Source organism: Bos indicus x Bos taurus, chromosome 20, assembly GCF_003369695.1.
Source record: "Bos indicus x Bos taurus breed Angus x Brahman F1 hybrid chromosome 20, Bos_hybrid_MaternalHap_v2.0, whole genome shotgun sequence".
Classification (NCBI taxonomy): Eukaryota; Metazoa; Chordata; class Mammalia; order Artiodactyla; family Bovidae; genus Bos; species Bos indicus x Bos taurus.
The window spans coordinates 10,394,427-10,405,447 of record NC_040095.1 but is presented as its reverse complement, the minus strand read 5'-3'; the positions used below and the strand labels follow the sequence as shown (position 1 = coordinate 10,405,447).

At 43.6% G+C, this 11,021-nt stretch overlaps 1 protein-coding gene across 1 annotated transcript in view; it reads left to right on the top strand.

Moving 5' to 3' along the window:
* Positions 1-5,203: 5,203 nt before the first annotated feature.
* The window catches only part of SLC30A5 (solute carrier family 30 member 5), a 33,166-nt gene continuing 27,348 nt past the window's right edge, over positions 5,204-11,021 (top strand). The window contains exon 1 of the mRNA XM_027520021.1: positions 5,204-5,611. Within this exon, the coding sequence (XP_027375822.1) occupies positions 5,523-5,611 (89 nt within the window). The 5' untranslated portion in view covers positions 5,204-5,522. The remainder of the gene's footprint in view (positions 5,612-11,021) is intronic.

The following is an 11,021-nucleotide window of genomic DNA, read 5'->3' as shown; positions in this document are numbered from 1 at the left end:
TCAAACCTGGGTTTCCTGCATTGCAGGCGGATTCTTTACCACTGCACCCCCTGGGAAGCCCATATATTCTATACAGAGAGAATATGCAAAATATATATTCTTTTTTACAGTCTTTTTCATTAGAGTTTATTGCAGGATTTTGAATACAGTTCTCTGTGCTGTACAGTAGGACCTTAGATTTATCCATTCTATATACACTACTTTGCATGTGCTAATCCCTCTGGATCCATCCCTCTCCCTCCCTCATCCCCCGTGGCAACTACAGATGTATTCACCATGTGATTCTGCTTCTGTTTCACAGATAGGTTCATTTGTGTCGTATTTTAGATTCCACATATAAGTGATATCATATGGCATTTATCTTTCTCTTTGGAATCACTTCACACCTTGGTTTCTTTTTTTGGCCATGACATACCGAATCTTAGTTACCCAACCGGGGATGGAACCCATGCCCCCTGCAGTAGAAGCACTGAGTCTACGGGACTGCCAGGGAAGTCCCATATAGACCTCAGTTTCTAAATACCACTCTCCTCAAAAGGAACCAGAGCTCCTTGGAGAAATGGCTAATTCCAGAGCTAAATTAGGGAAAGTATATAATAAATCTGGAACCTCTTATACCAGAAAATATGGAAATTCTGAAAGATTGATAGGAATATTTCAAGACTGTACAAAAACCAGTGGCTTAATTTGGGATAATTTAGCATCAAAAGAGTCATAGCAATTGATTATAATCCATTTAATAAAACAGGAACCCATGAACTTAATAATACTAAGATAGATAGCTACATTGGGGGCAGTATAGGAAATTTTTACCTTACAGTAGAAGGTCAAATAATAAATGTAGACAAGATGATGGAACAAATGATTAGCATGTAGCAAACTTTATAGTAAAAACTGTTTTGATCGAGGACCAAAAATGGATACTAATACAAATGACTGAAAGTGTGATCAGAAACAGAATTTTAACATGGTCTCAAAGTATCTCCAGACAAAACACTCATTCAATAACATTACACTGAAAAATCTAGCAGATGTCTTATCAAATGATAAAAGTTAACTTTTTACTAGTGAATGAGACAAATCAACATCATGTCCCTTCTGATAAAATGCAACAAGGGGAATACAGAATCACTTCTGTGCTATTCCTGCCAAAAATGCATACCTAAAATCCAATCATGAGGAAACATCAGACAAACGCAAGCTGACAGACATTCTGCAAAGTAACTGTCCCATTCACTTCAAAAATGTCAAGGTCATGAAAAAAAGGAGAGACCAGGAACTGTTCCAGATAAAATAAAACTAATGAGACATGACAATTAAACGCAATTCATGATCTTGGATGAATCTTGAACCTATAAAAGACTTTATTCGGAAAATAAAAAACTGTAACGTATGTCTCAAGAACCATTTTAGCTCCAGATGCGTCCGTGAGGTTTCCTGTGGCTTTTGCTGGTATGCACCACTTCTCAACTTCTTCTGCCCAGCTGTGTCTTTTCCCTCCCCTTTACAGCTGTTGGTCCCCAAAGCACTCCTTAAAAAGTATCTTGCACACTAAACTCCATCTCTCAGAGTCTGTTTCCTAGAGAAACTCAACCTGAAGCAAAAGGAACAAGTAAGATCTTAACAATCAAAGGTTGAGATGGGGTGCATTCTACACATGAAAACTGGTCTGAGAAAAGTCTTATATTAGAAAATAAACAGCACAACTGATGACTGGGATCTTGAGATTAGAGGGCAGCTTGAAATGAGATAAAGCTGAAAAGATACATTACGTCAAGCCCATACAGGATGTTGCTGGCCACGTTAATGGCTTGATTTTGTCTTAAACCCTGCGTGCTCAGATCAGATCAGATCAGTCGCTCAGTCGTGTCCGACTCTTTGTGACCCCATGAATCGCAGCACGCCAGGCCTCCCTGTCTATCACCAACTCCTGGAGTTCACTGAGACTCACGTCCATCAAGTCAGTGATGCCATCCAGCCATCTCATCCTCTGTCGTCCCCTTCTCCTCCTGCCCCCGATCCCTCCCAGCATCAGAGTCTTTTCCAATGAGTCAACTCTTAGCATGAGGTGGCCAAAGTACTGGAGTTTCAGCTTTAGCATCAGTCCTTCCAAAGAAATCCCAGGGCTGATCTCCTTCAGAATGGACTGGTTGGATCTCCTTGCAGTCCAAGGGACTCTCAAGAGTCTTCTCCATCACCACAGTTCAAAAGCATCAATTCTTGGGCGCTCAGCCTTCTTCACAGTCCAACTCTCACATCTATACATGACCACAGGAAAAACCATAGCCTTGACTAGACGAACCTTTGTTGGCAAAGTAATGTCTCTGCTTTTGAATATGCTATCTAGGTTTTTCCTTCCAAGGAGTAAGAGTCTTTTAATTTCATGGCCACAGTCACCATTTGTAGTGATTTTGGAGCCCAGAAAAATAAAGTCTGACACTGTTTCCACTGTTTCCCCATCTATTTCCCATGAAGTGATGGGACTGGCGTGCTCAGTTGTGTCCAATTCTTTGAGACCCCATGGACTGTAGCCTGCCAGGCTCCTCTGTCCTTGGAATTTTCCAGGCAAGAACACTGGAGTGGATTGCCATTTTCTCCCCCCAGAGGATCTTCCCGACCCTGGGACTAAACCCGAACCTGGGTCTCCTGCATTGGCAGGCAGATTCTTTACCACTGAGCTTGTGTTAAAAAGGATAGAAAATCACAATGGATAGGAATCCGTCTACCAACGCAGAGGACATTAGTTCCACCCCAGGTCCAGGAAGACCCCACATACCTCGGAGCAACTAAGCCCTCATGCCGCAACTACTGAAGCTTAGGTGCCTAGAGCCTGCGCTCCGCAACAAGAGAAGCCACTGCAATGAGAAGCCTGTGTACTGCAACAGAGTAGCCCCCACTCACCGCAACCAGAGAAAGCCTGCACAATGCAACAAAGACACAGCACAGTCAAAAATAAATAAATAAAACCTTTAAGAAAAGAGTAATGGGAAGCCACTGGAAGGCTGGAGAGTAGGGTCGGGTGGGGCAGGCAGTGCATAATAAGATTTGCAACTGGAAGAGATTGTTACTACTGTGGCAGAATGTGGAAAACAAGACTGTAGAAAAGGGAGAGGACTTGGAAAGACTAGTAAGGAGGTTATGGTAGCCATCTGAATAAAACGCCACGGTCATTTAGACTAGAGCGTAGCGATGAGCATGGAAAATTTTGGATTGATTCAAGAAATACTGAGAAGGTAAAAAATGACATGACTTCAGTGTTAGATACAGACTGTAAGGAAGGGGAGGTGTTAAGGATGATACTTGAGCTTTTGGTTTACTAAACTAAGTAAATGGTGCCATTCGATGAGAGAGAAGCATCAACAGAGGATCAAGTCTAGTGGAGAGAGCATGAGTTTGGGAGAACATGAACTTCCGCTGACAACCAAATGGGGGGCTCTGGAAACCAAGGAAAGAGAATGTTTACAGAAGAGGGAGAGATCAACTATGTTCAAAGTTAGAGAGAGGTAAGGTAATACGTAGCTCAAAAATACCTATGAGAGAGCTGCTTCAAAGGAATGGTGAACGTAGAAGCCAGGTTGGACTGGGCTGAGAAGTGAGCAGGAAGAAAGAAAAGAGAGTCGCTTTTCCTTCCACTACAGAAAAAAAAAAAAACAACAGGAAACATATCAGCCTAAAAGAACAGTGTCCTAATTCTAACCAAATCAAATATCAACTGAATTTAAGCTCTGCTTGGGATAAAGATTAATCTTAAGGTATACGTGTCATTTTACCTAGTTCTCTGAACTCCAAAGGGATGGAATCAGCTCTAGAAAAACAAGATAGCTAGTTGTTACCACCACCATCTGGATTAGAAAATAACAATTCTGCAAAGAAATAGCTACAAGGAAAAAAAATGCTACAAAAAAGTCACTTCAAGAAAGTGAAGCAAGAAAGTCATTCTTTGTTCAGCTTTACCTGATCTACTCCACTCTGAGTCAATGACTAAAATTCAATAAACAAACATCCTGAATTTAAAACCCAATTCACTGATGGAGTATTGTATCTTTGCACTCTTCTTTGCCTCAAATGGGAAAATATGCATCCTTAGCTTTTAAAGTTCATGCCTTCCCTTTGCACCCTAGAGCCCACGCTACGCAATGAAAGGCCCCTGCAATAAGAAGCCCATTAACTGCAACCAGAGAACAGCCCCTGCTCTCCCCAAAGAGAGAAAAGTCTGCGCGACAGTGAAGACCCAGCACAGCCATAAACAAACAAATAAATAAAAATTAAAAGTAAAGTTCATGCCTTCTTCTTTGTTCTACACTTAGGACATATCTTCCCACAATGTTTTTCTCACATATCCAAAACTTAGGTTCCAGATCAGCTTCTATCTGTGAGCCTTCTCTGGTTACACCCCTATCACACCTTTATTGGGAACTCTTAGCATTTGTGCGTTTAAGGTGTAAGGTTGCCAACCAGGTCTTGCTCTCAAATTGCTAAGTATTTTCCACAATAGATTATGAAGTCCCAGCAGGCAGAGACTATGACTCCTCATTCTCTATGAGGTTTCTAAGACTCTATGTATCAATATATTTGAATTAAGTGGAACATTGTAAACTAATCATAATTTGCACTGCTCAAAAACCCCATTTTTATCTCCATATCCCAGTCCTCAAATTTCCCTATAAATAATAGCTAACATTTACTGATTACTATATACCATTCACTGTTACAGACACCACGTATTAACACTCCTCCCAACAACCCTATGACATAGATATTACTATTCTTGCTTTGCGGATAAGAAAACTGAGGTACAGAAAGGCCAAGTCACACAGTAAGTGGCAGAGTTGACATTCAAAGACAGACACTGAAGCCCATTTTCTTAACTTTTTAGCAACAGAAAAATAACCCTAATAAAGTCTTGTCCTACCTTCCCAGATTTACTGATATGCCAGGATTAAGTAACAAGTTTAAAAGCCAGAATTTAAAAGAAATTCTAGTCTATTAACATTTCATCACAAGTGGGGCATTTTCTGTCTCCTCTCCGCTGCAGAACTCCTTGTAGTTCTTACGGCCCATAGGTGGAGCTGCAGGGACAGGTATGTGCTCAGGCTTCATCTACGGGAGGGGCAGATGGGGTGGGGCCAGAACTCCATTCAAAGCCCCGCGGTAGGAGGGGCCTTGGGGAGGGGAGGGGATGGCGAGTGTTGTGCAGTGCGCAGGCGCAGGACCGGGCCCTCCCGCCCCAAGAGTGAGGGCTGCTGGGCCTGATGACGTGGCCTGGTGCCGTCCGCTCCGGTGAGCCTCCGGGAAAGCCGGCGCCCCCGGAACTGTCCGTGGCCTAGTCCCCACGCACGCGTGCTTGTGAGCCGGGAATAGCGGCGGCGGCGGCGGCCGTCTGGCCTGCGGGAACCTGACGGGGCCGTTGCCATGGGGGAGTGACGCGCCCGCGCCCGCTGTTCCGCGGAGCGGAGAGACATGAGGAGACCCCGCCGCGGAGGTAGCGGCGGCGGCGGCGGCGACGGCTCCTGATCCCCGGGATGGAGGAGAAATACGGCGGGGACGTGCTAGCCGGCCACGGCGGCGGCGGCGGCAGCGGCCTCGGGCCGGTGGATGTGCCCAGCGCTCGGTAAGGGACCGATCGGGTTCCCGCTTCCGGAGCCGCTCTCTCCCTGCGCCCGCCCGGCAGCTGCGCGGATCCTCCCCGGTGCACGCGGGGCCCGGCCGCCGACAGCCCGGAACGCCCGCCTCGGTGCAGTCCGCGCTCCCGCGGCAGCTCTCATTGGTTCCGCCGTTCCCCGCTGCGGGAAAAATGCTCTACGACCCGGGAAGGTTCCGCCTGAGTTTCTGGTGTTCACAGCCGTCCGTTAAGCTTACAACTGCTGGCCAGTTCACGTGAGAGGTTTTTCTCACCTGTCAGAAGAATTTCTGTTGGGTGTTCCTCCCTCAAATAGTAGTTTGGTGATATTTAATCTTTCTGACCTTTTAAAGGAAGGGTCACCATCACCTCTTCAGGCGAGGAAATCAAAGTACAAACAGATGAACTTTGAGGTTCAGGTTATAACCCCGCACATTAAGAATCCAGCCCGCCCTCTAGTTTTTCTTTTCCTTTCTTCGCCTATTTTGTTTTATCCTTAAATAAGAAATGCGTGCGCATTGTCAAAAAGTTCAAACAGTACAGAAATTCATAGAGTGAAAAGGAAAAATTCCCCTTTCCCTCCCTCCCCGTAATGTTCCCACGAACGCCAGAAAGGTAAGTCAGTACAGTGACCACTTTCCAGCTTGTCTTTCTGGACCTGTGCTAATTTCTGAGGTAGTGTCGCAGGATGCACGAAATACGGCTCAACAGTTTGATTGAACCAGGTTTTCATCGCCTTTATATTTAATAAGGTTAATGAGGTTAGGTGTTTCTTGTTCTCGGATATCTCCTTTGAGACTGGAAGATTGTTTTGCTAAATTCTTTGGAACTGTATAAATAGCATTACCAGAATAACTATTTTTTTGTGAAATGCTGAGCAACTTAAATCAGCTGCATTTTTTTGCAGTACAAGTTTAATTTTCTCATCTATTTTGAACAGCTCGTTTTTGTAAAATAAAAATGTGGTTTAGTCGCTAAGTCGTGTCCAACTCTTTTGCAACCCCATGGACTGTAACCGGCTCCAGGCTCCTCTGTCCATGGGATTTCCCAGGCAAGAATACTGTAGTGGGTTGCCAGTTCCTTTTCCAAAAGGTCTTCCTGACCCAGGGATCAAACCTGGGTCTCCAGCATTGCAGGTGGATTCTTTACTGACTGAGCCACCAGAGAAGCTCAAAAAAAAAAAAACAAAAAACATCATATCAAATATTATTTACTGAGATGTGACAGCTAAATGCAATAGGCAATTCTGGTGTAGATTTAATACTGGAGAAAATGTAGTAAAGGGTAGGACTGGGTCAGTTGATAAAAGTGGACTGTAGAAGATAGATTAGATAAAAGTATATCCATGTTAAATTTCCTATAGTTTATAACTGATTTCAGAAGAGAATGTCCATGGGTTTAGGAATACAAGTAATTACGGGTAGAGGAGCATAATATATGTAACTTACTCTTAAATAGTTGAGAAAAAAAATTTTGCACCTCCCAATGCAGGAAATGTGGGTTCAGTTTCTGGGTCGGGAAGATCCCCTGGAGAAGGATGGCAACCCACTCCAGTATTCTTGCTCCCAAGGACAGGAGGCCCGGGTCTGATCCCTAATCAGGGAACTAGATCCCCAGATGCCACAACTAAAAGACCCAACATGCTGTCAGGAAGATTGGAGATCACGAGTGCCATAACGGAGACCTGGAGCAGCCAAATACATAAAAATAAATATCCTTAAAAAAAATAGTTCATTACAGAATCAAATTCAAATCAGGACTGGTTGAATTTTGAATAGATTACAGGTTGAAAGAATTTTTCTTTATATAGACTGAAAATCAAAATCTGATTATAATCTGCAACAAAAGCTAATTGACAGATTCTTTGTGGATGTTTTTATGCCTGAATTCACAAATATGAATTGTTTTACATGTTTCTATGTTGGCTTCAATAAATCCTCTTGGCAGGAAAGAGCAGAGGGTGACAGCCAGCATTTGTTAAGCACTTCTGTGTTCCAGGGACTTTGCATGCAGCATTTCTCTTAAGCCTTCACAACAGCACTGCAGACTCATTAGCTGTGTCCTTGTCTCACAGATCAGGAAACTGGGACATAGAAAAATAATTTTTCTAAGGTCACACACCTAGTAACTGAACTGGGAGTCAGTTCCCTCAGACTTCATTTTTTTTTTTTTTTAAGCTAGAAGCTTCCTTTTTATTTATTTTTGGCTGTGCTGGGTCCTCTTTGTTGTGCGGACTTTTCTCTAGTTGCAGAGAGCAGGGGCTGCTCGCTAGTTCAGTGTGAAGGCTTATTGTGGTGGCTTCTCTTGTGGAGCTCAGGCTGCAGGGGGCGCGCGGGCTTCAGTAGTGGTGACTCCCTGGCTCTAGAGCACAGACTCACTGCTGTTGTGGCACAACCACTGAGTGAGTTGCTCAATTAGTTGGTCCCCGGCATACGGGATCTTCCCAGACCAGGGTTCAAACCCGTGTCTCCTGCATTAATTGATAATTGCAATAATTGATAATTATTGAACTGATTGATGATTATTGTATGAACCCATGTCTCCTGCACAGACTGATAATTATTGAATCGATTTATAATTACTGCATTGATTGATAATTATTGAATGTCTCCTGCATTGCAGGCAGATTCTTTACCACTGAGCCACCAGTGAAGCCTCCAAACTTCATTTACACTGCCCTCTACATAGTAGACACTTAAATATTGAATAAATCAAAGTAGATTTACATACACTGATTCTGTCTTTTTAACTGCGAGCTGCTACAGTGGGCAAAGCCCAAAAGGCAGGTTTGAATCCAAACTCCGATTTCAGTAATTTCAGATTTGAAGAATGAGGTTTTTTCTAACCCTTCACAGAAAATACCAGTGATACCTTTGATGAGGCTAGTTAATGGCAGATAATGATTTACATTATCAGGAAGTCAGGAATGTGGATTGGATCCTGCTAAGTTGCCTGAAGGACCAGTGAGTGGCTCAGAAGCCACTGCCCCATTTAAGTGCCTCCCTTCCTCACTCCTGAAAATTTCCCTTTTGGTATGTTTCCCTTTGCAACGTGAACTAGGGATTGTGTGCTTATTATTAATAGTGTATGGTTACCTGGCCTTAGCTAATGTTTTGTTGTTAGCCCCACAGGAAGACTTCATTAGTTGACACTTTAAAAAGCAAAGTATCTACCTTTCAGCTAAATATTAAAATAGTTTTTCTAATTAATAATGACAACAAAAAATCTTCAATATATATTACATGAAAAATTACATAAAAATATCAAAATATGTGTACAGTGGTAAATACATGAATGTATCTAAAATATATGTTTGTCCATACATGGATATGCAAAGGAAAAGGTTTGGAAGGATGTCCCCAGTTGGGCATCTGTGAGCAGAAAATTAGGAATGGTTTTATTTAAAATGTTGATAACAAGCAACTACTCAGGAATTACTTTCACAATCTGTTTTTTTGTTTTTGTTTTTTTTAATTAAAAAGGAAAAGCATCCCTGGTGGCTTAGTGATAAAAATCTGCCTGCCAGTGCAGGGGACACAGGTTCAATCCCTGATCCAGAAGGATCTCACATGCTCCAGAGCAGCTAAGCCCTTGAGCCACGGCTGTTGAGCCTGTGCTCCAGAGCTGGGGAACCACAAGTACTGACGCCCACTCACCCTAGAGCCCAAGCTCCAGGACAAGAGAAACCACCACAGTGAGAAGCCCACGCACCACAGCTAGAGGGGAGGAAGTATTATAGGGACTTCCCTGGTGGTCCAGTGGGTAAGAATCCACCTTGCAGTTTGGGGATGTGGGTTCAGTCCCTGGTCGGGGAACTAAGGTCCCACATGCCCGGGAGCAACTAAGACTGTGCAGCACAACTAAAGAGTCCATGCGCTGCAACGGAAGAGCCCTCATGCTGAAACAGATGCATGCAGCCAAATAAATACTTTCCAAAAGAAATTCTGTGTTTAATGTTCCCTATGACTGAATCTTGCCATCAAAGTGCCAAATGTTTAAGTTTTGTTAGCAATTTAAAGAAAAATTATTTAGAAATGATTTTACATATTTCCTCATCTTAAAACAAGTCTATTAAGTATAGTTTACCTTTTTCTTGATGACAAGACTTGATTTGTATCTGACTGTGACTGCATGGACTATAGCCCATCAGGCTCCTCTGTCCATGGAATTTTTCAGACAAGAACACTGGAGTGGGTTACCATTTCCTGCTCCAGGGGATCTTCCCAACCCAGGGACGGAACTCAAGTCTCTTGTGTCTCCTGCGTTCTTTGCCACCGTGCCACCTGGGAAGCCCAGTTGCAGCACAAACTCTCTAGTTGTGGCTCTTGGGCTTAGTTTAGTTGTTCCACGGGATGTGGGATCTTAGTTCCCCCACCAGGGATCAAACCCACATTTTTTGGTTGGGTTGTTTATTTTTTCTACTTAGTCTTTAATACCCACACACCTGAGACTTGGAAGACTACTTGTGTTTCCCTAGTTGCAATTAATTGCTTCCACATCTGTTCCTTTAGATCTCTGCTAATTAACCGGGGTCACATAAACACTTGTTTCTCACCTGTCTTTAGACCTTAAACTCCTTAAGGGAGGGCCTCTATTACAAGTTTCTTGGATAGCACCTAGAAATGCATTTAATTGTAAGTAACCAAACTAATGGCACCCCACTCCAGTACTCTTGCCTGGAAAATCTCATGGACGGCGGAGCCTGGTAGGCTGCAGTCCATGGGGTCGCTAAGAGTCGGGCACGACTGAGCGACTTCACTTTGACTTTTCACTTTCATGCATTGGAGAAGGAAATGGCAACCCACTCCAGTGTTCTTGCCTGGAGAATCCCAGGGACGGGGGAGCCTGGTGGGCTGCCGTCTATGGGGTCCCACAGAGTCGGACACGACTGAAGTGACTTAGCAGCAGTAGCAGCAGCAGCAACCAAACTAAGAGAGCTTTAAACAAAGACGGATATATTCTTCTCACATAAAAGATGCCAGAGGCTGCCAGTGTTGGTTCAGCCCCTCCGTAGTACCATCTAGGACAGATTCTTGGCCTTTGCTCTCTGCCATTCCAAGTATGGCTCTCATATTCAGGCTTATTATCAAATGGATGACTTTTTTTTTAAAGAATGTTAAGACTTTGATAACATTTTAAGATAAACTTTAGATAAAAGTCCTCCTTTGAAGTCAGAATGCAGAACTAGTTGCAAGTGCATCAGGCCCTTTTATCAGGAGGAGGGAAGGCTGTCGTACCTGAAACCAACCTGTCAGACTGGTCTCACTGGACTCCAGTGACACCTGGCACATAGTAAGTGAGCAGGAATATTTGAAAAATGGCTTCGCAGCTCCCTGAGGGCGGTACAAGGCTCTTGGCTGGCATCAGGAATTCACAGATGGCCGGGGTTTTTAATGTATGT